Source organism: Rhinolophus sinicus, linkage group LG02 (assembly GCF_036562045.2).
Source record: "Rhinolophus sinicus isolate RSC01 linkage group LG02, ASM3656204v1, whole genome shotgun sequence".
NCBI lineage: Eukaryota > Metazoa > Chordata > Mammalia > Chiroptera > Rhinolophidae > Rhinolophus > Rhinolophus sinicus.
In genome coordinates this window covers 194,574,746-194,601,436 of record NC_133752.1, presented here as the reverse complement: position 1 = coordinate 194,601,436, position 26,691 = coordinate 194,574,746, and the positions used below count along the sequence as shown (strand labels likewise).

General features: G+C 44.7%; 1 protein-coding gene across 1 annotated transcript in view; it reads right to left on the bottom strand.

The window, feature by feature from the left end:
* The window catches only part of MEI1 (meiotic double-stranded break formation protein 1), a 61,950-nt gene that overhangs the window by 17,884 nt on the left and 17,375 nt on the right, over positions 1-26,691 (bottom strand). The window contains exons 13-20 of the mRNA XM_019734445.2: positions 25,790-25,878; positions 24,633-24,774; positions 22,928-23,039; positions 19,429-19,489; positions 17,940-18,037; positions 16,758-16,926; positions 12,547-12,694; positions 8,010-8,285 (exon numbers count right to left, since the gene is read on the bottom strand). Coding sequence (XP_019590004.2) covers positions 8,010-8,285; positions 12,547-12,694; positions 16,758-16,926; positions 17,940-18,037; positions 19,429-19,489; positions 22,928-23,039; positions 24,633-24,774; positions 25,790-25,878 — 1,095 coding nt within the window. The remainder of the gene's footprint in view (positions 1-8,009; positions 8,286-12,546; positions 12,695-16,757; positions 16,927-17,939; positions 18,038-19,428; positions 19,490-22,927; positions 23,040-24,632; positions 24,775-25,789; positions 25,879-26,691) is intronic.

The following is a 26,691-nucleotide window of genomic DNA, read 5'->3' as shown; positions in this document are numbered from 1 at the left end:
ATAAATTTTATTGGGGAACATTGGGGGACAGTGTGTTTCTCCAGAGCCCATCAGCTCCAAGTTGTTGTCCTTCAATCTAGTTGTGGAGGGTGCAGCTCAGCTCCAAGTCCAGTTGCCGTTTTCAATCTTTAGTTGTAGGGGGCGCAGCTCACCATCCCTTGCGGGAATTGAACCTCAACCTTAATAAGAGCTCGCGCTGTAACCAACTGAGCCTCCAGCCGCCCCCATCCTGTGCATTCTATAGGCGCGTTCTAAACAGGAGGAAATAGGCTCCCAGAGATTACATGATGTGCGAAAGGTCACTTAAGCCAGTAAGTGGCACAGCTAGGATTTGAATGCAGGTCTACTAACTCTAAGCCCAAATCTCTTTCGACCTTCCAGATGCCTCTCTCCTGCAAATGGAAGTATCAGGGTCAAGAAGAGGTTATTTCAGGACAGCCGACCTGAGTGTGCCTTAAGGGAGAAGAGGAGAGGGGGAAGGAAATTCCATGCAGCAGGAAGACATGGGTTAGGACAGATTCCGGGCACGGGGAGCAGTGAGGACCAGGTCAGGCCCTTTCTCTGCCATGGCATCTGGCTACTTCTGCCACACGCTGTAAAGGCCTTGTGTCCACAAGCTGGGAAAGGACATTGCATTTTATTTGCTTTCAGTTATTTTAATGAGTATATGTTAAAGGCAAAACCAGTCAGAAGCTGCACCAGAGGCTATTGCACTGATAGCTCCTGGTACCTACCAGCTCGAACAAGCCAATTCTTTTGGACAGGCTAATGTGCTGGGCCAGTTAGGGTGGGTGCTATGAATCCAAGGTCACACACAGACACCCTTTCCAGCGCCTGACAGCGCCTGACACACAGAGAGACATGAGTACAGGGCCTCCGACCAGACAACTCCAGATGTGCTGACTACTGGGTGGCACAGGGGTATCTGGCCTTGGCTCTTCATAAACCTCCCCAGCTGCCAGAGAAACAACTATGATATCAATAATAACCATTCAATTAGGGCCTAATAATGTCAGGTTTGAACACACAGCACATGTAGCTGTACATTTATTTATATATTATCTGTGTCTTCATAATAACGCTTCCAGGCAAGTGTCATCCTGATTTTTCAAATGAGAAAACGGGGGGCCAACTACGTAGTTTGTCGATCAAGAAAGCAGTGGCGTTGTAACTATGAGTTAATGAAAGCCAGGGATGAGATCGGCTCCATCTGTGTCACCTTGTAGGACTGAGAAAGCATCTTTGGAAGGAGAGGATCATAGAATTGGGACGGCTAGAGGGATTCTCAATTCATCTCACCAACACTTTTATTGTACTTCACAGAGTATGAGACTGAAGCCCAGAGGGGGTGTGATTTGCCCAAGGTCACAGGGCCCAAGGCTGAACCAGTTTTGGGGTCCTGCTCCTTCACCAGCAAGTGGCTGCTTGACTGCCAGAGCTGGGCCCTCGGAAACCTGAGTTAGTACATTCTAAAGGCCCAAAGGCAGGGGGCTCCTCAGCCTTTGGTGGCCGTGGTGAGTGCCAGGGGAAGGTGTGCATCCCATCACGCGGGTCAGTGGGAATGCTCTGGGCAGAACACACCCACTCTGTCCTGTCCAGAACTCCCTGGGACTGGACCAACCAGGGTGATGCGGCCAAGCAGGGACAAAGCACATCTGCGACATTATGTTTTTTCCCATCTAAACAGCCTGAATGAAAGACCACCCATTGGTAAGAGTGGCAATGAACAGCTTTGTTTCCAGCTGTTAATTACCCTTATCAAAAACAGAAATTGGTACCAACACATATTTTTAGACTCTTTTCTCCTCCTGTGGCTAGAAGCTGGGGCGAAACGATAGGAATTATATACATGAATAGAAATGAAATTGTTCCTCACTTTTTCTTTCTTTCTTTCTTTCTTTTTAACCACTGATGTTTCTAGGCTCTAATTTAGTGAAAAACTCATGAACTGAAGGCTCCAGCCATGGTCATGACCCTTATTAGCTATGTGACCTTGGGCAACTCAATAAGCTTCTCTGAGATTAGCATTCTCTGTGGTTCAGAGTCAGTCAGCGGTCCCTGAATGACAGCCTGCTGCGTATCGCACACCAAGAATGTTCTACGTAGGCTGTCATTTAACCTCTCGTTGTCTCCATTTTACACGTGAGGAAACTGAAGCTGAGATGCCTCCATCCTCCTGGACCTCTATGTAGCATCCAGCCCTAAGTGCAGCTCCTTCCTGCTGAGCTCTCCTGGGCAAAGCTCAAGGCTCCTCTCTGCCCTGCCCCCACCTGCTCCAGGAAGGAGCGAGGAGGATGGTGTACATTCAAGGAGAAGAACTGGTCACCACAACAAAGGGTGGGGCACCTTCTCTCTAAGACTTTGGTCTCCTGACAATGACCCCCACGGGTATAATTAGCAAACCCTGCCTGGGAAACTCTACAGAATAACCATCTGGTTGTTTGGCCAAATAAATTGCAAGGGGGACAAAAAACAAAATGGAGGGAAAGTCTGTGGATTAAAGGAGACTTAAAACATATATACACACACACACAAAGGAAGGAAGACTAAATGGTAGTATTTAGGGACAGACACTTAACTGACGGAACTTTAAAGGCATGTAAGGAAGACACTACTATAAAATTCAGGCTAGCGGTTATTCTAGAGGGGACAGATAGGGGTCGTCATTGATGGGGGCAGGTGGTGGGCTTCTGGAGTGGCTGCCAGTTCTATTTCCTGACACACCTGACAGTTACCAGAGTATTCCCATATGATAATGAGGCGATGCCTGTGCTTGACGTGATTTTCTATACTTGTGTTATTTTCCATATTAAATTTTTAAAAATAAATAAATAGAAATTTGTCTCGTGAGATTCATTTTCTCTTTGGCTTATTTCTTTTCAAGTACTTACGTCCTTTGAAGCTAGTGGCCTAGGATAGCCTTCAGTTAGGGAGGGGCCTCCACCCCAGCCAGGTCCAGGCTGAGAAAGAACTTGGGAGAGGAAGATAATGAACTCCATTTTAAACAGAAATGTCAAACAGATGGTTAGCTTTAGGTCTGAGGCTCAGGAGAGAGGTCAGGGATCGATGGAGATATGAGTCATCAGCAAACAGCAGGAGGCCACCAAAGCTGTGGGAATGAATGAGACAACCCAGAAAGAATACACGGAGCGAAAAGAGATCGTAGGACAAAACCTTGAGGAACAGCAACTTTCAAGTGGTAGCCAGAGAGAAAACCATAAAAGTCACTAGAAAGGAGCATCAAGAGAGGTAATAGAAAAAAGTAAGAGACTTGTATTATTAAAACCAAGAGAGGCAATAAAAAGGAAGTGGACAACCATCAAATACTAGCAGGTCGTGTAAGATGAGAACCAGAAAGTTCGTTGTAATTAGGCACAAGGGCATCATTGCTGACCCTGGTGAGAGTGATTTCCAGTAGTGATGGGGGCAGAAGCCAGTGGCTGGAGGAATGAGTGAAAGATGCTGATATCGAAAGCAGAAAACTACTTCTAGGAATTTGGCTGTAAAGCAAAAGACTTGGGAGTGGAAAGGGTTGGGGGTCAGGGACCAGCGAGAGTGTGGGTCTAGGAGGAAGACATCCGGAGCACCCAGGAGTAAGCCTAGAGGGGCTTACACTCTCCTACCACTCCCACAGCCCAGTGTCATAATCTGAGATGGGATGGTTTCCTAGCTTCATCATCCTCTGATTCTCTCCTTTTTTGCGACGCTTTGTAAGTCTCTGCAAGGTGACAAAAACGAAACAAGCATTTGTGATTTCCTCAAGGGCAAGGGCTGAGCAACCATATCTGAATTATCTTTGTATCCCCAATGCCTAAGTACCTAGTAAATACCAAATAAATGTATGCTCAATGGAAACGTGAGTGACTGCGTTCACGGCCTCTAAAAACCTGCTCCTGCCGTCCTCCTCCTACCTCATCACCAATGACATACCAGAACGATACCAGACCACTCACGGTCCTGAATTACAGCAGGCACTTTCATGCTGCTAGACTGACCTGGCAACCCTTTTACTTGTCAAATCCTTTGAGGATCATCATATATGACACCTTTCTGCCCTCCCTACCAACCCAAGCTCTCTGCCCAACCTTTACTGCCACACTTGTAGTACAGCTGTTAGTGGTTTGTTGTGTCTGATTCCCTCACCAGCCTAAGGGGCAGGGAATAGGTCCAATATTTCCCTGTATTCTGTGAAAAATAATATGAACGGAGCCACCTGAAATGGAGCCTGAGCTGCCATCCCAAAGGAATTGCCTTGCTCGTTTTATTCCTCAAACCTTTAGAATGTTAAAACTGGGCAAATAATCTTTGGACTGGGCCTGAAGCAGCATTGTATTCCAAACAAGTGTTTGCAAAGATAACACAAAAGCAGACCTTAGGACTAGGACTGAAAATAAAGACATTCTTTTCTTTTTCAAAAGGCATCCTTTAGAGTTTGCGACACTTTGTTAGCTTATCTGCACTTACAGAAATTCCCTTCTTAGTTTATTAACACCCCTAGAAATTCCTTCCTTCTATTCAAGTAATTATCCCTTTCCCTTTCTCATAAATACCACTTGCCTTCACCTCCTAATTGGAACACTATTTGGGTTTCTGCCTGAATCAGTGCTTCCCAATAAGTATGTTTTTGGACGTCAATAAACACTTGTTGCCTCTCACTTTGGCCTTTTATTTTCAGATTAATAATTCCCAGTGCTCAAATAGCTCTCCCGGTAGATGGAACACTGGATCAGGGTTCATTTCTCTCTTGTTCTGAGAGTTAGCTCAGTTTACTGGAAAGAACATTAGACAGAGTAAAAATCTAGGTTTTATCTCAACTCTTGTGACCTTGGGCAAATCTCTCTCAATCTATTTCCTCATCTGTTTAAAAAGAAAAAATAGGGCCGGACTGGTGGCTCAGGTGGTTGGAGTGCCTCCGGTGGTGATTGGCTCTAACACTGAGATTGTGAACAGCTCTCCCTGGAGCTGGGCTGCCATGAGCAGCCGGAAGTCGTTGTGAGCTGTCGCGGGCTGCTGTGTGCTGCCCTGGGCTACCATGTGCTGCTGTGAGTGGCAGACTGGCGACCGGCGACCGACGTCCTTAGCCGGGGAAGCGCAAGGCTCATAACACCAGCCTGGGCCAGGGAGCTGTGTCCTACACAACTAGACTGAGAAACAACGTTTTGAACCGGAGTGGGCGATGGGGTAGAAGAAGGGAAAAAAGAACAAATAGTGAGGTACCATCATTAGTATGTCTCTCAGAGGATCTGAGTTCTTTTTTTTTTTTTTTTTTTTAAGAGAGACTTGGATCTGTCAGACCCCTAATTCAATGGGTCAGCAAATAAAGTAACTACTCTGTGTGAGGAACTGACCCTGAACATTTCATCTGGCACAGAAAATCAATATCTTAGCTGTTCATTGATACTCTTCCTGGTGTCCCACCTTGCCTTCCTCCCCCGTGCACTAATGCTTTATTTTTAATCCATTCCTTGTTTTTTCCAAGGAAGCCAAAGCATGAATGTGGTCCCTATCAAGCCAACACATGCGTGACCTCACAAGATGCCAAATCTCAGGGATGGGAAGTAAAAATGAAGCAGGAGCCCAGCTGTGACCCCTGTAATAGGAGTCCTGCGACTTGAGCTCAGAATGCCTCTGGGATGCCCTGTCCACCCCCTGCCACCTCCCTCCCTTCCGTCCTGGCTTCTTACCCGGTAGCACATACTTAATGCCCATATGCTTGCTAATTACAAACTCTATCGCTCAGCATTCTGCCCAGGTTACTGCCCTCACCGTTCCCTGATCACTGACTGACACCACCAAAGCGTTACAATGCTAGCGGGAGGCTTCATGAAGAACAGACCTCCGGACCATCACGCAGTCTCTGGGAGAACGCCCTGATTTTCCCTTGAATACCCTAAGCGGGTTTGAGAATGCTGGAGGTGTTAACCTGCTGCCTTCTCAGACCGCCAGTGCGCTGGTAATAAACGCTTGTTCTGTCCCCCAACTCCTATGTCGGTCTATTGGCTGAGCGGCACAGGCAGCATGAGCTCCAGACTCAGTTGCCTTCCGGTTTCAAACATGTAGGTCTGAGCGAGGAGTGTGTGCATGTGTGTGAGTGTGGACAGATACAGGTACCTAAGGATGTGAGCTGTGTAACATGCAGGTGTTTCCACCACAATCACTCCTACAAAGCCAGGGAATCCTGTTTGTTGATGGTAAGAACATCATAGGAATCCCATGGTCACGGGCTGTGTCACTCTTCTGGACTAGGAAGGGGCCAAGTAGGTGAACTGGCATTGGAGGCAGTGGTTCTAAACCAAGTGCTTCTGTGCTGATGTGCTGAAGTTTGGGACCTGCCACTAATTGCTTACTAAATACAAAGTGTCAAATGTACAATTAACTTTTTTAAACATATGAATTACAACAGTTACCTCTATAATAATATTGAAACTGGAGGCCAACCCAGACTGGGGTTCGTGCTGCCTGCGCCGCTCAGCCAATAATAGACCGACACAGGAGTTGGGTCACAGAATAAGCGTTTATTATCAGAGCACCAGTGGTCTGAGAAGGCAGCGGGTTAATGTCAGGCACGGCCGGAGGAATGAGTCGCGAGAGACCAAAATTGGTCTATTAGAATTTATTTGGCATGTTTGAACTGCGGGAGGTCAGGCTAGAAAAGACCATAACCTCTCTGAGCAAAAAGGGGTATGGAGTTTTACAGGAGGGGGTAACCAAGGTTGTTCCCCCTCAATGCTCCAGGGGGGTTTCGTTGCATTGTCTCTAGCAACCAAGGTTTCGGACATGACCAAGCCCTCCGGGCTCCACACCCTGGCCGCTAGGCCTCTGTCCAGTCTGCCCAGGCCGGCCTAGGCCCTGATCACAAGCCCCTAGGAAACAAAGTACAAAGCAAGACAGGACAAGATGGTTTCTACATTCCAGCCAGCTCTTCTAGGCCTAAGGCAAACACAAGCCGGCAGGTACAAGGTACAAAGCAAGACAAGGCAGCTTTGAAGATAAGAAGGTTCCTGTTCCTGGCCTAAGGATGGCCTAACATTTAACACCTCCAAAAACTGCCTTGACATTCTCAGCTTGGGTGTTTAAGGGAAAATCTGGGCGTTCCTCCAGAGGCTATATGACGGTTCCGTGGATCTGCAAGGAGCCTTCCCTCTGGCCAAGTGACTCTCTGGTGGAGTCAGCAACCCAGGAACAACATGGGAGAGAATGCTAGACCACCATAGATTGTGATCAATAAGCCTAAGGGAATTAATGATACATTTCAGGGTAATTTTCTAAAACAGGGAACTGGGTGGGACATGGGACATTCCGAGCTCAAGCCCAGGGGGATGAGCTATCCTTAAGCTATAGGTCAAGGAAAGGCCAGGTCAGGATATTGGAAGGCCTCTATTACAGGCCGGGCCAGCCCTGCCTCAATATCACTCATTAATTCGCTCTCAGTGTGCATTCTTGAATGAAAGAAAAAAGGTGGAGTTAAAGTCAGTGTGTTAGAAACTGCAGACAACAGGCAGCCTCTCATCTAACTGATATACCTGATAGGAATTATAGGGATGTGTTACTTCATAAAAAAGCATTGGGGTTTCTAACAATGCCTAAGGGAGGGAGTTGCACAGGTACCACTCATCGGGTTAGTCATGGCAGAAAAGGGGCCGAGTCCCTCTGCAATCAGACATCTCCATCCTCATGCCCTAGGGTTCTCTTCGAGGTTCTTAGCAGAATCTGCTTGCAGAAGACAGAGAGGTGAGAGGGGATGGTGAATGAGATCAGCATTTCATAGTCATATCCCCTGGGCAATGGAGGGGCACGTATCTCTCAGTGAGCAGACCTCCATCAGACTTAGGACAGGGTATATATTTACAGAAACCCACCAGCCAGAAGGACCTCTTACTCACACGGAAACAGCATTAAGTCCAGAGGGGGGCAGAAGCAGCGACTGGTGCCTCCTGACCGCAATAAAACAGCTCCGAGAGAGAGGGCCCACCATCGCTAAATGTGGAAATGAGCAAGTGGTCACCTACCAGCAAAATAAGCAGGATGCTGGGGCTGCTTCTGATTATGTGGAACAGGGCTGCTAAGCTGGCAGGAAGCATGGGCTGCCCAGCAGAGGGGACGTCATCCAGCTCCTCATAGCTGCTCTCTTCCCGGGAGAACCAAAGTTCCAGGACACGGTGCCCAAACCTGCTCATTAGCTCTGGATGCAGCAGGAAGAGCCTGAGCAGCAGAGGGTGGTGGGTGTAGATGACATGCAGATCGGGGATGCCCTCTAGGAATTTTCTGATGGCACTGACCACAGGCTGGAGGGAAAGAAAGAAACGGGCTAAATACAGCTTGCAGAAGACCCAAGAGAGCCTGACAAACAGCCAAGACGTGACTGGGAAAACCTGTACTGGCATCTCAGTACTCCAGGACACCATCACAGGCTCAGCCCAGGGCCCTCCTGTGAGAAGAAACGCTCACTGTGCTTACTTCATGACAGTGGTGCGCTTCTGGGGATGATTTTGCTCCCCAGGGACATTCGGAAATATTTAGCTATTTTGGATGGTCTTGACTGGGGGAGTGCTACTGGCATCTAGTGGGAGGGAGCAGGGATGCCACTAAATACCCTACAAAACACAGGACAGCCTCCCGCAGGAAAGAATTATGCCACCAAAACATTAATGATACCAAGGCTGAGAAACCCAGCTCTGTAACGACACTCTCCACAGTGTGTTGTAATTGTCAGCATATGTGCCTCCCTCCCACACCAGATCTGAGCTGCTGGAGGGCAGGGACTTTGGCTGATTAATCTGTGCACCTGGCATAGGGCCTGGCACAGACAAGGCGAAAGGTGTGTTGAATCATTTATTAACCCTCAAATCCTCTCTCTTCCCACTGCACATATTAAAAAGTTCAAATTCCTTAGTATGGTATTGTAAGAGTTTTATAATTTATAGTTTGGGCCCTTTCATTTAGGTCTTTGACCCATTTTGGGCTAATTTTTTTGTATAATATGAGGTAGGGGTCCAACTTCATTCTTTTGCATGTGGAGTGTCGAGTTGTTCCAGCACCATTTGTTAAAAAGATTCTTCTTTCCCTATTGAATGTCTAATATCCTCATCGAAAATCAACTGACCATAAATATGTAGGTTTATTTTTGGACTCAGTTCTAGTTCATTGATCTAAATGTCTATCCTTATTCCAAAACCACACTGTCATGATTACTGTAGCTTTGTAGTAAGTTTTGAAATCAAGAAGTGTGAGTACTCTATCTTTGGTCTTCTTTCTCAAGATTGTTTTAGCTATTTTGGGTCCCTTGCATTTCCATATGAATTTTAGAATCAGCTCATCCATTTCTGGAAAAACAAAAAAGAGGCATCTGGGATTTTGATCGGGATTGTGTTGAATCTACAGATCAATTTGGGGAGTACTGCCATCGGAACAGTATTATGTCTTCTTTTCCTTTCCAGTTTTATTGAGATAGAATTGACATATAACATTGTGTAAAATTATGGTGTACAATATAAGGATTTGATGTATGTATACAACTGTGAAATGATTAACACAGCAAGTTAAGTCTATCAGCTCACAGTTACAAATTGTTTTCCTTGTGATGACAACTTTTAAAATGTACTCTCTTAGCAACTTTCAATTATACAAATTTTGTTAGCTATAGCCATTGTGTTGTACATTACATCCCCAAAACTTACTTATCTTGTAACTGCCTATTAAGTCTTGTTTCATGAACATAGAAGAATGTCTTTCTATTTATTTAGGTCTTCTTTAATTTCTTTCAATGATGTTTTGTAATTTTCAGTGTATAAGTCCTTGCACTTCTTTTGTAAATTTTTTCCTATGTATATTATTTGCTGATGCTATTGTAAATGGAATTGTTTTCTTTCTTTTTTTTAACTTTTTAAAAAATTTATTTTAAGTGTGTTTTTCCAGGACCCATCAGCTCAAAGTCAAGTAGCTGTTTCAATCTAGTTGTGGAAGGCACAGTTCACAGTGACCCATGTGGGGATCGAACCGGCAAACTTGTTGTTAAGAGCACCATGATTTAACCAACTGAGCTAACCAGCCACCCCTGGAATTGTTTTCTCAATTTCATTTTCGAGCATTTTATTGAAAACATAAGGGTACCTTTCTGGCTTCTCTCCACTGTCTCCCATGACTTAGCAAAGGCACACTAAACTAGGCTTCCTTCCTTGAATGTATAGACTGGGCAACTTCCCACTTCTATATCTTAAGTCTTGTTGTCCTCACAACCTGAAAATTCTCCTTTCTCAGTCTCCTCCAGGAAGCCTCCCCTGACAACTAGCAAATACAGTCTCTCTCTCTCCCCATGTGCTTTCGTAGCTCGTGGCCAGTCCTTCAGGACCCAGGAGAGCACTCATTGCTGTTGTTGCCTGCCTAATGGGAGATTTCCTTTTTTGTCTCTCCTGGCAAACCGGTGCTCCCTGAGGGCAGAGAACATGTTTGATTCACCTCAACCCTGTCCGGGCCCCACGTGACACTTGGCACATATCAAGTGGTCAATCCATATTGGTTGAGTTGCTAAAATGTTGAGAAGCAAGTTAAAACAAAATCATGTGCTTATTTATCTGAGAAGTTTTCAAGGGCTTAGGAAATGCTGATCAAACTGGACAGAAGTTACTAAAAAGGAAGAGCTTCCAGGAATAGGTAAGGCCTGATACTCTGAAATGTCCAAGCCCCCAGAGACACCCACACTCTAACTATTGGGGATCCTCATACTGGAAAGCTCACACTCTATCAAAGAATACTAGGGCTATACGAAAAGGACTCAGGAACTACCATGAATAAGCTCCCACTGGCCAAAGGTAGAACAGTTTGAGCCTCAGAAGTATAATAACTTCAGTGGATTGAAACATATCAAATATTTTTAAATCCATGAGTTCGTAACAATACTAAAAAATCTCCTTGGTCACCTTTGGAGAATGCTAGGCAACCAACTCATTTTTTTTTTTTGAAAACTGGTAATTAAAGAGAAAGAATCAAACATTCAACCTATGCTTCCTATACAATCTACCATTTATAGTATCCAAATAGTTGATGGGGGAAGTTTCTTTTTATACAAGTATTCCAGTTAATAACAAAGAGAGAATGACAGAATTAGGATATTATTATTTTGCAATCCCTAATGAATTAATGGATCAAGGCAATGATCACCAATGGCTGTTAATACCACAAAAAGAGAGACAATGGGACATTGTATACCTACGTCTATCTTACTTGAAAACATACACACTTCCACTATACCCTCCTGCTTCCATTCCAATTAAACCAGGTCCACATTTGCCTCAACAGTAACTAAAAAGAGGCAAAATTAATAGTCAGTGAAGGAAGAGTATCCTCAGGTTGAGGCTGAAGTGTCCACATCTAAGAAATAGAAGCAATCGTCAATGAAAAATGAGAGATTCCATGATGAATCAAACACAGTCCTTGATCCTCAAGAGTTTACAAAGAAGCTAGAGAAAACGTGTACACACACAACCACCATAAAAGTGATCTGATTAACAATGATCTGGGTCCCAGCAACCCACTTTGTTGGACAAACTGTTACCAGAAGGAAATATCTCACACTTCTCTCATCCTGCACAAACCAGAGTTGATACTAAGAAAAGAGCATTGGGAGTTGGTCAAATCTGATTGGCATCCTGGGTCCCCCACCAATTAACCGTGTGACCTAGAGAAAGTGATTTTAACTCATGTCTCAATTTTTTTTATCTGTAAAATGGAAATAATCATCTCTGTCTCCCAGGACTGTTGAGAGAATTAGCTAAATGGTGTAGGCTCTGTAGGTGTCAGCACCCTACCCCCTTCAACTCCCCCAACTCTCCCTCCCTCTCTCTCTCTCTCCCCTACCCGCTCTGCCACCCCCCTTCTCTATATACCAGGGGTGCCAAAAAAATGTACACAACTTAAGAGATATTATCTATGTATTACTTTTTGAAGTGCGTAGTATGACATTCGCACAAAACATGGCATTAATCAAATGAATGGTAGCGTCATTCATTGTATTACAATTTTTTCCCCTACCTCCCCCACCCCCAACTCCGGTTCAAGCCGTTGTTTCTCAGTCTAGTTGTGTAGGACACAGCTCCCTGGCCCATGCTGGTGTTGGTGTTATGAGCCTTGTGCTCCCCTGGCTGAGGCAGTCGGTCGCGGGTCGGCTGCTCACGGCAGCTCTCTCTGGCTGCTGGCCGCTCACGATGGCTGCCGGCCACTCATGCTGGCCATTGGCCATTCATGCCAACCTCTGGCTGCTCACCGCAGCCCAGTTCCAGGGAGAGATGTTGTTCGCAATCTTAGCTATAGAGGGCGCAGCTCACTGGCCCATGTGGGAATCGAACCAGTGACCTTGAAGTTAGGAGCTTGGCGCTCCAACCACCTGAGCCACCGGGCCAGCCCATGTATTACAATTTTAATACAGTTTTTTCCCTCTCTTAAAATGTGTATACATTTTTTGGCACCCTCTGTATATAACACTATGGTCTCCCAAGGAACCCTAATGTAAAGAAGTGGAGGAGGAGGGGCCCCAGGCTTTCTGGCTCATACCTCGTCTAGCACATCGTCTTTGTCCTGGCAGACTGCAAGCAGATAGATGGAGGCTCTGAATACGGTCAGAGGAGGGTGCTCACCTTGGTCCTGCAGAGACAGGAGGAAGCTTTGCACAGCCACAAATAACTCTGCCTCTGAGACAAACCTGTGGACCAAAGAGGTCTGAGTGAGAAAGGCTGAGATGGCTGTCCAGCCTTGCCACATCCTCCTTGCCATTGTCATTTTGCCCCGGCATATCCACAGCCTAATGACACTTTGCACAAAGAGCGTGCCATATATACTTACAAAGCATTATCACATGCACAGCACATGCTTCTGTGCTTTGTGCAAGGCTCTGTTAGGGACCAGAGACTCATCATTCACACCTAGAAAGGGAACCGTCACCCAGCAGGACCAGCACTGTTAAAAAGAAGGATGCTACTTCTGCAGTAAGAGGCCCTGTGCTGACCAGTCCACCTCTCTCTTCTTGTATTTATCAGTAAATATCTGTGTGTTCAATGGGCTAGTTTCTGGGGGAGGGAGACCTCTATGCACGTACATACAAGGGAGGTGGGGGTAAGAAGGGGACAGACTTTACTACATATCCTTTCATACCTTTTGAATTTTTTACCATGGGTATGTCTCACCTATCATATTAAGTACCAAAAAAATTTTTTTTAAATGGGCAACACTAAATGCAATGTGGTATCCTGGATTGTTTCTAGAACAGAAAAAGGACAGTAGAAGAAAAACTGGTGAACTCTAAATAAAGTTCAGTTAATAGTATTGTACCCTCACATATTTGGTCGAATGATTTTCAACAAGGGTGCCGGGAAAACTGAGTATCACATGCAAAAGAATGAAGTTGGACAGTTATCTAACACAACATAAAAAAATTAACCCCAAATGGATCCAGATCTAAAACTATAAAACTCTTGGGGAAAAAAAAAAAAAAACACATTGGATTTGGCAACAATTTCTTGGATATGACACCAAACACACAGGCAACAAAAGAAAAAATATACAAATTGGACTTTGTGAAAGTTTTAAAATTTTGTGCATCAAAAGACACTATCAACAGTGTAAAAAGGCAATACACAGAATGGGAGAAATTATTTGCAAAGCATATATCTAAAAAGGAATTAATATCCAGAATATATAGAAAACTCCTAAACCTCAATAATAAAAAATGTCAATCTGATTAAAAAACGGGCAAAGAACTTGAACAGACATTTCTCCAAAAAGGACACACAAATGGCCAATGAACACGTGAAAAGATGCTCAGCATCACCAGTCATTAGAGAAATGCAAACTGAAACTGTGAGATGGACACCTTCACGTCCATTCGGATGGCTCCGATCAGAAAAACAGAAAATAACAAGTGTTGGCGACGATGTGGCAAAATTGGAACCCTTGTGCACTGTTGGTGAGGATGCAAAATGGTACAGCTGCTGTGGAAAACAGCATGGTATTTCCTCAAAAACTTAAAAATAAAACTACTAGATGATCTAGCAATTCCATTTCTGGTTATAGATCCTAATGAACTTGAAGCAGGGTCTCAAAGAGGCATCTGTACACTCATGTCCATAGCAGCATTATTTACAATACCTAAAAGGTGGAAGCGACCCAAGTGCCCATCGACAGTAGAAGTTATAAGCAAAATGCGGTATATGCATGCAATGGAATATTTATTATGCAGCCTTAAAAAAGGAAAGAAATTCTGATATATGTTACAGCATGGATGAACCTTGGGAACATTGTGCTAAGTGAAATATGCCAGTCATAAAAGACAAATACTGTATGATCCCACCTATATGAAGTTCTTAATGTAGTCAAAATCAGGGATAGAAAGTAGAAAAGTGGTTGCCAGGGCCTGGAGACAGGGGGGAATGGAGAGTTATGTTTAACAGGTATAGAATTTCAGTTTTGCACAATGAAAGAGTTCTGGAGGTAGATGGTGGTGATAGTAGCACAATATTATGACTGTATTTAATACTACTGAACTGTACATTAAAAATGGCTAATGTGGTAAATATTACGTTCGTGTATTTTACTGCATTAATACAATTAGAAGAAATAATAACGTACCAATGTTTGTGTCTTAGTTTGATAAATGTACCATAGTTAGTATTAGGAGAAAATGGGTAAAGAGTATAAGGGAATCTCTGTATTCTTTGCTACTTTTCTGTAAATCTGAAATTACTCCAAAATAAACTGTCTATTTAGAAAGTAAAATTCAATAGCCATAATATAAATATTATGTTACCAAAATAATTCAGCTATCAAAAGAATAAGATAGACTTATTAATACATGTACTAACATGGAAAGCTGTCCAAGGTATAAGTTAACCAGCAAGTTAAAAATCTTACATAATACCCCATTCTGTATATTTTTTAAAAGGAGCATTTATGTGTTTGTTAATGCACAGACGAGTTCACAGAAGGTACCTAACAGTAGCTAACTCTGGCAGGTGTATAGAGAAGTATTTTAACTTTGTACCCAACCATTTTACTTGAATTTTTACAATATTCATGATTTTAAAAATAAGAAAAAACTTTTAAAGAATCACATGAGTCAAGTGATTTTCAATGAGGGTGTCAAGACAATTCAATGGGGGAAGAATAGTCTTTTCAACAAGTGGTGCTGGAACATCTGTATAAGCCACAAGCAAAAAAAATGAAGTTGGACCCCTGCTTCATACCATACATAAAAATTAACTCAAAATGAATCATAATCTATAGGTAAGAGCTAAAATTATAAAAGAAAAGAACTGTAGAAGAAAATACTGGAGTAAATCTTCATGATCTTGATTTAGAAATGGTTTCTTAGAATCAACACCAAAAGCAAAAATGACAAAAGAAAAAATAGACAACTTTAATCAAAATTAAATTTTGATTTCATCAAAATAAAAAACTTTTGTGCAAACAAAAACAAAACTTTTGTGCTTCAAAGGACACCATCTTGAAAGTGAAAGGACAACCAACAGAAAGAGAGAACGAAATTGTGAATTATACAACTGATAAGGGACTTGTACCTATAACATATAAAGAACTCTCACAACTCAACAATAAAAGACAACTGAGTTAAAAAAAAATGGGTGAAAGATCTGAATTTCTCCAAGAAGATATACAAATGATCAATAACGATGGTCAACATGAACCACAATGCAAAAACCACTTCACACTCACTAGGATGGCTATAATCAAAATGCTAGAAAATAACAAATGTTGCCAAGGACATGGAACCCTCAAATATTGCTGGTGGGATTGTACAATGGTGCAATCCTATGAAAATCATTTGGAAGTTCCTCAAAAAGTTAAACACAGTGCTACCATATGACTCCTCAGTTCTACTCCTGGTACATACAGAAAAGAATTAGAAAATAAGTAAACAAATACATGCGCACACATCTTCACAGCGTCACTATTCACAATAGCCAAAGGTAGAAACAGCCCAAATACCCATCAATGGGTAAATGAACAAACAAATGGTAGAATATACATACATACAATGGCATATTATTCAGCCATAAAACAGAATGAAGTAGTGATATATGCTACAAACATTATGCTAGCTGGATGAATCTCAAAAAGAAGGAGGTCAGAAAAGGTCACATATCATATGATTCCATCTATAGGAAATATTCAGAATAAATAAATCCACAGAGACAGAATACAGAATGCTGGTTGCCAGGAGCTGAGCAGAAGAATGAACGGGAAGTGGTTGCTTAATGGGTAGGAGGCTTTACTTTGGAAGGATGGAAATGTTTGGAACCAGACAGGGGTGGTGGTCGCACAACATTTGAATATACTAAATGCACTGAATTGTTCACTTCAAAGTGCTTAATTTTATGTTATGTGAATTTTACCTCAATAAATCATTTTTTAAAGCTTAAGGAAGAACAGTCCTTTGACTTAGAAATTTTATTAAATTGTAAAGTAATTCTTAAAACCAAAGTAAATGACCGAAATTATTGTTTTCTGTGCACAAACAACACGCTCAAGGATACAAAGGAACCCTCCTTAGCATTCTAGACCTCTGTCTCAGCACTGCCCCCCTCCAGGATGTGAGCCCCTCGGTAATACGACCCATTTCTCACTTCTCTCTGAGTCCCCAGTGCCCCTCACCAGGCTTGGAGAGGATGCCTCTGTAAATATTTACAGAGCTGAAATGGGCTACAGACGTGGGTCCCAGAACCCAGTGCCAGCCACCAGCTCTGAGCACAGACCTGTCCTCGTGCACGTAGGCCAGGTAGAAGAGGAGCAGGACGCAGTACTGCCTCTGGCGAGCAGCTCCCTCCACATACTGGCAATCCGACAGGAAGGCAAGGCTTTCAGGGCTTCTGCTGCTTACGTGGGGCAGCCCGTGCTGCAGGAGTTCAGACACTGCAGAGAGTTCTGGGGAGGACACAAGTGGGAGGAAGCCACACAGAGAACACAGGAGAGCAGGTAATGAGCACATGAGTATCTACTTCATGAAGAATGCCGCACAGGGTAGCAGGGGTACATGCAGGGTCAAAGGAACTCAGAATCCCCTCTTCCTTGATGCAGCGTTTAGCCTATCAGGAGAGACTAAGGGTAACACGAGGAAGGACACGGATTCATTCATTCATTTAGCCAATGTTCACTGAGTGGCTACTCTGGGCCAGGCTGTGAGACACTGGTCCTACCTCCAGGAGCTGGCAGCTGGTGGGGAAAAAACAGATAAAGACAAGATAATTGCAGGACATGTGATCAATGCCATGTTCAAATGCGGAAGAGGGAGTGCCTCATGCCTCCTGGAGTGGGGAGAGGAACCTCAAAGACAGGGAACTGTGGAGGCTGAGCAGAAAACAAGCAGAGAAGGAAGGGAAGAGAATCCTGGGAAAAGGAAGCAAGGTGTTCAGAGGCCCAGAGGCGTAAGAGGACGTCGTGTTTATGGGGCGGCAAGGACTTCAGTGTGACTGGAGCTCCAGTGAATAGACGTGGAGTGTCAGGAGGTGTGGAACTGTGCGATGTAATGTGTAGCTAGACTACGCAACACCTTGAATGCTGAGTAAATAATTTGGATTTTATCCTGAGAGCAAGATGAAAGAAAAGGTATTTTAACACTAAAGTGTATGAAAGAAAAGGACCTCAGAGCTGAAAATTTGAATAAAGGAATTGGGCTTGATGCGCTTTAGGGTCCTTTTCTCAACCCTTAGAGTCTAGGGGTCCAGGAGCCTTGGATTCCATCATTTTCTGATTATTACCTCACCTCCCTAAAAATCAGCCTATTGGTCCATCATTCCATGATTCCATGGCTCTTCTGGGCAGCTTTACGCAAAGGGATCTTATTACTGGACTGACTCACTACCCAGCCAGTCAACAAGGCATCCAGACTCTACAAGACCAGCACGGATTTCATGAGTGGTCACATGGCAGCATCTTACCTTCTTGGGAAGGTGGTTCTGTCTTCTCTGGAGCTGAGAGGAGGCTGGTGCACAAGGAGTAGAGGAAACTGGAACATGCCTGGTTTAGGCCTGAGTGACTTTGAGGGAGAAAAGAAAGAGAGAACAAGAGAGGACATTGCTACTTTGACCAGGACATTATCCCCACCACGTACTGGGGCTCCACTGCTTTGTGCCAGAGCCCAGTGAAATTCTAACCGTGGCCCTGGTAGAGGAGGTCCAGAGGTAGCTGTGAAAAGTAAACATGGAACCTGCTGCCCACAGCTGTACCTTAGACACTCAGCCCATATAGGTATTCACTAAAAATTTGCTGAAAAAATATATCAAGGAGGGCTACTAAGTACCAATTTAACAACACACACAAACAAAAAAGTAGGCATTGGCCAGGAAAGGGCTGGGGAGTACTAGAAAGAGAGGAAGCTTTGAACCCAAGATGGGTACTCAAGGAGAACTACAAACATCCAAAATTGTGACTTTGAATCCAGACGGATCCCTATATTTTCTCTCTGTTTTTTTTGTTTTTTGTTTTTTAAAGATTTTATTGGGGAAGGAGAACAGGACTTTATCGGGGAACAGTGTGTACTTCCAGGCCTTTTTTTTTTTTCCAAGTCAAGTTGTCCTTTCAATCTTAGTTCAGCTTCAAGTTGTCCTTTCAGTCTTAGTTGTGGAGGGCGCAGCTCAGCTCCAGGTCCAGTTGCCGTTTTCTAGTTGCCGTTTTCTAGTTGTAGGGGGCACAGCCCACCATCCCTTGCGGAACTCGAGGGATTGAACCGGCAACCTGTGGTTGAGAGCCCACTGGCCCATGTGGGAATCGAACTGGCAGCCTTCGGAGTTAGGAGCATGGAGCTCTAACCGCCTGAGCCACCGGGCCAGCCCCTAAATTTTCTCTTGAACATTGGGTATTCTATTCAGAAATATGGAAGGAGATTTAGATACTGCACTGCAGTCACTTTGCTGGCTATAGGTAGTAATAAATGGAACCTGCCAAGTAAATGCAGAGACAGGTGGCAAATCATAAATGGGAAGGTAGAGAGAAGGCTGCTCTAGAAACAAACAAGACAGACTGAGGCAGCAACCTCTCTACTTTGAACAAGAGAGTGTCTCCTCTGGAATTGCTGGGTTGGTGGCAACTAGAGCTTGACTGTCTTGATAAACACTGCATTTCTTATCCTCTGAGGACCTTAGTTTCTCTATTTGTAAAATGAGAGGTTAGACAAATTACCTCTATGAACCTCCCAGTTTTGATGTGATAGGTACCCATCCCATTATCACATGGAATGAGAGCCTTACCAGAATCAGATTAAACCAAAGTTATATAGAAGCAAGTCCAGCTCATACTACCAGTGGCTGAGTAATTCCGACACTGTGTCAATCCCCCACACACACCCCGGTCACCATCAGAATATCCACTTGTCTAGTCAAGAAGGACGCTGGCTCCTTGGTCACTAATTTTGCCTGGGACCATACATACCTTGGGCCACTGCAGAACCTGGCCTTCAACTCCAGAGTTAGTCGTATGAAGGATGAGGCAGCTTGGGAAAAGTGGGAAGAAAGCAGAGAGCGGTTGAAACCAGACTTGTTACAGAGATTCCCAAGTGATACCAGAGATTCTGGGTGGTACCAAAGAGTACTAGTTTTGGAGTCATGCAGACCTGGGTTCAAATTTTGCTCCATCACTATCTAGTAGTGTGACTCTGGAACACTAATTTAACCTCTCTGAAAATCAGTTTCAATACTTATCCCTCACAGGTTGTTGTGAAGCTGAGATAAAGGCAGGATTTCAAACAAGGACAACAGTAAGAGATCCCACCGCACCAGTTCCAGTGTCGGGGAGAATCTATTTTATCCTGGGGCTGAAGTATATGGCAAGGAATTCATCCCTTAGAGTTTCACAGCCATTTTCTGGTACAGCAGTTTAACATATGACTCCCCGAGGGAGGGGGCGCCGAGCTCGCCCACTAGAAGGGCTCCTCGGGGTCCAGTCTCTCAGGAACCCAGAGTTTCTCCACCCCGAATCCAGCCCTCTGCCCCACTCTTGGCTCACAGGGCCTGCTTCCCTCTTCTCTCTTGCAGGTTGGACCCCTGAGCCTGCTCTATCTGGCTCCATGCTGCAGAGATCTCCCCATACACAGCCTTTCTCCACCACTGTCCCCCAGAGATCTACACTTCTGAAGTTGCACCCATCCAGCTCACCAAGACAAGATAGCCTTGGCTCTTGAAGTACGGCAGGCAGGAATAGTGGATGAAAGGAAGAAAAGAAGTGTGTCAGCTGTCACAATGACTAAACGGGTGAGTCATTCAGGAAACCTACTTGTTATCTCATTTATTATCACCTTGTTATCTCCTTGTTATTCTCATTATTATCAGTATGTTCTGAGGACATTGGAGATAACAAAATTAATTTGCCCAATGTCAATAAACAAGTAAGAGACAAGGAAGAATGCCAACCCACTGTGCTAACAACAAAGGTCCTGCTTTTTTCCCTCTTCAACACAGCCTCCCACCCCCTCCTGCAAGCTCCCACTCACTGGATACCTGGAATTGCTTCCTAAGGGTTTCCTGGGCTCTGTTGTTTTCCCGGAGAGAACAAAGATCCCTCCAAACTGTGACAAGGGACCTCCCTGGGATGACCCAGATCATCAATCAGAAACTCCCTCAAAATCCCAAATCAAAATTACAACTACAGAAAGCATGCCCTTGTCTCCCCAGTTCTGGATCCTGGGCCCTCTCCTTCCCAGAAACCTTGCTCTGCTGATTACCCAAGAGTCTCCCTACTGCTGCATCCTATCAGCTGCTAATCAGATCAAGCGTTTCCAGTCTTAGGAGGTAGGAAAGCCTTTCCTAACTCCACGTCCCCCCATTACACCCTTATCTCTCCCCTCCGCTCACACAAACTTGTCAAGCGTTGTCTGTCTCGTCCCTGCTGCCTCACCTCACGCTCACTCTTCAGCTCCCTGCAGCCTGAATTCCACCCCAACCGCTCTGCAGAAACTGCTCTGCCCAGGTCACCAACAGCCTCCGTGATGCCAAGTAAATGGGTGTTTTTCCAGTCCTCATCTTGACTTCTGGGATGCACCTGACACCCTACCACTCCCTAATCTACAAAGCTCTCTTTCCTCAGCTTCCCTAATGTCATACTCTTCCGTTTTCCTTCCTACTTCTCCAGCTGTTCCTTACCACGCTCCTTCTGACCATTAAATGTTGCTCTTATTTTGTCTTGGTCCCTTTGATCACCTCATTTTACACACTCACCCTTGAGGAATCTCACCTGCTCCCTACTAGACAGTCAGCCCCACGAGGACAGGGGTCTGTTCTGTCCACTGCTACAACCTCAGCCCTAGGACAGTGCCTTTCATGTCGTAGGTGCCCAACAAGTATTTGTTGAATGAATGAAAGGCTGGATGCTCACAAATTTATATCTAAAGACCAGCTCACGACTTTATATCTGAAGACCAGATCTCTCCCCTGACATCAGACAGACACATAGTCAGTTACCTACCTAACGTCTCTACCGGGACATCTCAGAGGCATCTCACACTCACCCTGACCCAAACTGATCACACCCTCTCCTGCCTTCCCAAGTCTGATTTTCCTCCAGCGAGTCTCCTCTCAATAAAAAACACCACCACCCACCTGGATGGCAGCCAGAAGCCAAAGCATTACCCCCAACTGCTCCCTCTCCCTCATACCCTACATCCACTGTCCCATGCCCCCAACACTACCTTAGTACCTACCACCCCCCTGAATTAATGCAATGTTGCCTCCCTTTAACTCATGGCCCACCCTGCTCCAAGAAGGAACTTTCTAAAACAGAAATCTGAGCATGTCACTCCCCTTTTTTAGAACTCAGAACTCCTAGGATAAAGTCCAAATTTCTCACATGACCAACAGGGTCCTACATGACTGAGCCCTGACCACCTTTTCAAGGCAGACCTTTCACTGCCTGCTAAGTGACAGGAATAAAAGAAAAGACATTAAGTAATAATGATAAGAGGCAAGCATAGCACAGAGGTTAAGAAGGCAGCCTCTAGAGGCAGATCGCCGGAGTTTGCATCCCGGGCATATCACTTCCAGTGTAACCTTGGACAAGTCATTCAACCTCTCCTGAGCTCCAGTGTGCTCATCAGTACAATGAGAAGAACCACAATACATACTTTCTGGGCTTTTTCTGAGAACTAAATGAATTAATACATGTAAAACAGTTAAAACAGTACCTTACACACATTAAGAACAATAAATGTCAGTCAGTATTAGTTAGCAATGATTACCACCTTTCTCTACCCCTTTCTGCACTTGGCTAGTCCCACTGCCCATTCTCACCATTACAACCACTTTCTAAGGAAGAAAAAGGAGGCTGGCTCTGGTTCCTGGGCTTATTATGCAGATCAGGCTATTTATTGGGTGAAAACTGGAGAAGTGGAAAAGGAGGGTTTACATCTGAGAGAGAAAAAAGGAGTAATGAGGGAAGAGAATACACAGATGCAAGAAGGCCCAGAGAAGGCTAACGGAGTCAATAGCCACTTGGGTTCAATTTTAAGAAGGCATTTCCCTGTATAGTTAGATAGCAGCTTTCACACAGAGGGCTACCACTCCCCTAAAGGCATGCGAAAGTATGTGGGGACACTTTTCAGTTGTCACAATGACTGGAGGTACCTCCAGCATTCAGTGCTCAGGAGTCAGAGGTCTGAGGGAATATGGAGCATGACAGCAATGCGGGAAGAGGTGTGTGTTGGGGGCTCTGAACTAGCACCTCCCTGACACTCAGAGAAGCACCAACAAACTTGAGAACTGCCCTTCAGGACTTTGCTTTCTGGATGATATTCCCTCCCACTCAGCCCTGGGCCGAGCATGGACGTTGATTCTGAACAAATACGTAAGCTTCCCATCCGCAGGTTATGCTCTTTGAGTACCTGAGCAGCTGCCTGAGACGCCTGCCTCTCCTCCAACTTCCACACTTGCTGGCTACCTACCGAGCTTCTTGGAGAACTTCTCCTTCATGTGGGGAACGATGACCAAAAGGCTGTGTAGAATTGAGAAGAACACTTCCATCAAGGCTGGGTGAGTGGCCTGCTCCAAGTGCCTCTGCAAAGAACCAGGAGGGAGAACACAGTCCGCCAGGACTGAGCCTCTGAAGAAAAATCATCAGCAAAACTGGCTTCAAATCTGGAACAGTAGACTAAACCCTTTCATTTGAAGGGCACAAGAAAAGCTAGGGAACCTGAAGTCACAAGCCTACCTCCAAGGCTTACATCCGCCACTTAATAAAGTGTGTAAGATACTTTACCTTCCTGGGCCTCTGCATCAGAGAGTAAAATGGGGATAACAAGTCCTAGCTCCCAGACACAAATGAGATCTGCTGTGTAAGAAGTACTTCCTGAACGATGATGCAGGGTGACACTCGTGTCTATTACTACAGCCGTAGTAATAATACAGTTTACAAACCGCCTTCACATTTATTTTTCATGTGATCTTTGAACAGAGTCATGACGCAGCCTGATGCAGCAGACAGAGCTCTGAATTGAGAGAAACTTGGGCTCTAGTCAAGCACTGCACAAAGAGCTATGTGCCCCTGGGTCAGTCCCCCGTCCCCTCTCAGTGTCTCAGTTCCCTATCTGTAAATAGCTGGCGTCTCAGAGACATGGTTCTTAAAGATATCTTTCCTTTCATTTTTAAACCATTTTTCTAAAAATAGAAAATACCTGCTCATTAAAGAAAATATGTAAAATACGGAAAAGCAGAAAGCAAGAATAATAATTCCATGATCTAATTCTAGATCTAGCTCTAAAGCTTTACAAGTCCAGAAGGAAGGCAGAGCAGATGAGGACTCCAATGTGAATTGCTCCAGTGTTACTGTCCGTGTGTGCCCGTCAGGGCTGCAAACATGGCTCCTGACAGTTCCACACCCGAAGTCCCTGGAATGCTGGCTGACAGACTTCCTCAAGGAAAAGGGGTCTCTCCTGTCAGAACCAGAGCCTGCCTCCCTGCTGCCACCTACTGTTCCCAGGTGCCTGTCCCAACCAACAGGGACTCTTCACAGGCTCACAGGATGTTCAAACCTCAAACACGACAGGACTCCCTCAAGGTCAGCTGAACAGTCAACAGCTCTGGACCCAGACCTTCCTACCATCTCCATCTCAAGTCAGCTCAAAAGGAAGCCCTTCCGGACCAGGTCTCTCTGCAGAGTGGCCATTCTCATTTTACAGGACACATATACGTGTTCCTTAGTGAAGCCTGGATCACAGACATTCACCACTGCTCTTGACTATACAGAAGGACAATGGGTTCAAATCTCAGCACCGTCATGCACTTGCTTTATAACATAGGATACGACAACCTCATCTTTAAATTGGGGAAATTGCAGCACCCATCTCACGGGATCATTGGGATGACCAAATTGGGTAATGCATGTAAGGTACTTATCACTCCATAAACACTACCTATTTATTACTTTATTATTACTGCTTTCTACTTTTTCTTAAGAGGCATCTATTAGTTTTATAGTGAAACACTACACTTTATTTTTAAAACCAAAGGAAAAGTGGCTGCAAGAACAACCCTGTTGAAACCCTCAGAAGGTCCAGTTGAGGGATCATTCCTTGCATCTCTAGGCCTGGCTCACTGTTACATTCTTCTCCTTCCCAACCTTCATTCTGTCCATGGCTCAGGGGAACCCACCATCACCATGGGGATACAAATGGAGTCACAGGCACTGAGAAGAAATTCTGAGAAGGCCTCCAAGGTGTCTTCCTTCTCGGCACTGGGAGCTGTGAAGGGATTCTCCTGGGCTGAAGGCTCGTTCTGGAATTCCACAGCCAACCTGAGAAATCAAAGTGTGAGAGTATATCCACTACTACCTATGTAACATAAAGGTTAGAAGCATCCTCCTAGAGCAGGGGTGCCCAAACTGCGGCCCGCGGGCCAACTGTGGCCCGCTTCCCATTGTTAATTGCCCTCAGCAAATTCCAAAAATATATTTAGTTTACTTAAATAAACCAGGTGAGGCAATATGTACTTCACCTCGAGTGAGTGGCCCGGCTGTTTGTGTATTTTACCGCATGTGGTCCTTGGTGAAAACCGTTGAAAAAAGTTTGGACACCCCTGTCCTAGAGGGATGCCTGAGCTCAGGGTCCAGGGAAAGTGTCCCTCTCAGCAGATCGGGAGAAAATTCAAGAGGCCTCAATGAGGGAGAGCCTGGCCTGGTCCCTGGGTACCTCTCTGGCGTGGTGCTCCCCACGCCCTCTCCCATAACACATGACCTTTCCATTCTACTACAGGTACTTCCCTGAAGTACATACCATCCCATTTGCTGTTTCTCATCTCCTTGTCTTTACATATGCTGTTCTCTCTACCTGGAGTGCCTTCAGAGGATTTGTGACAACCTAATGAATTCCACATATATACACGAAACAGTCTCTTCTCCAAGAGACTGTGAGCTTCCTGTGGGCAAGAGCTAATCGGACTTATCTTTCTACTTCCACTACTAGGCAGCACCAGACCTGACACACCGTAGACACAGGAAATAGGGTTAATGTGAACTGAATTAACCCAACAAGCATTCAGTAGCCCCTCCAGGGCTAGGTCATTTGGGAAGAGGAGCAAAGCTGAGTGAGACACAACCTTGTTGCAGTCACACAAACTTCACCAGAAGAGGACCTTTAGAGAACTCCCACTCTAGCTACCCGTCCTCAAAGCCCCTCCTGCCCCCCAAAGTCCTCTCACTATGCAGCGAAGCATCAGAAATCAAGTGTTGCTTCTAGAACTTCATCCTTTGTCTGATTCCTTTCCACCCCCACCCACCATACTTCTATTTCAGACCACAGAGGGCCCTTCACCTGCAGGCGTTTCTAAATCCCTCCAGAGTGTTCAGGAGAAACTTTCCCCTTCGAAGGATGTCCCTCTCCACATCTCTGGAAGCATGGCCCTGAGGTGAGAAGGAGAGAGGGGAACGTATTGGTTAAGTACCTACTGTGTCCAGTCTGCGCATGGAGGACCACAGACCACTTCCTCTCACACTGGAGCCTGGCATTCCCATATACCTAGTACTTTCCAGGGGATCTTGGTTATAGCCTCACAAATCTAGCCATATAATAGCACCTTTAAAAAAGGTGGAAGGGGGAACATTAACCGTCTGTCTCCCTGTGAACCACAGGACTGGCTCTTATTCTATTATGTGCAGAAAGCTGTCACAGGCTGGTGGACATTAGCCTAACTGGCTATAATGCCCATATGAGTTGCTTCAAAACACACAAAAATCCCCACCCCATGATGTGTGAAGAACTTAGTTTCCAAAAGTAACCTTGAAAGACATAATCAGCATTGACATTAACAGTATCTTTCCTGATATTTTAAGTCCATGGACCATTACAAGTCAACAATTACAACACACTGCACACTGGTCATATTCTTTCTAAGATTCTTATTAGTGATTCTAGCCTTAAATAATTTTGTGAGCATATTTACCACACCTGCTTGGATAACATAAAAGACAAAGTATATAGTAGGCTCGGGTACAAACACCCTGGGATCTACTCTCCAAAATCAGGTACTTGCTAGTTTTACACCTTAGAGAAAAATTATTTCACCGTTGTGGCTTCAGTTTCCCAATTTGTAAAAATGAAGACAGAAATTATTGAGCATCACAGCTCCACAGTTATGGGGAAAAAACAACATCTCCTTGTAGGTATGCGGTAGGCACGAGAAAAAGCTATAAAGCGGCGTACAAAGGTAAGGCAAT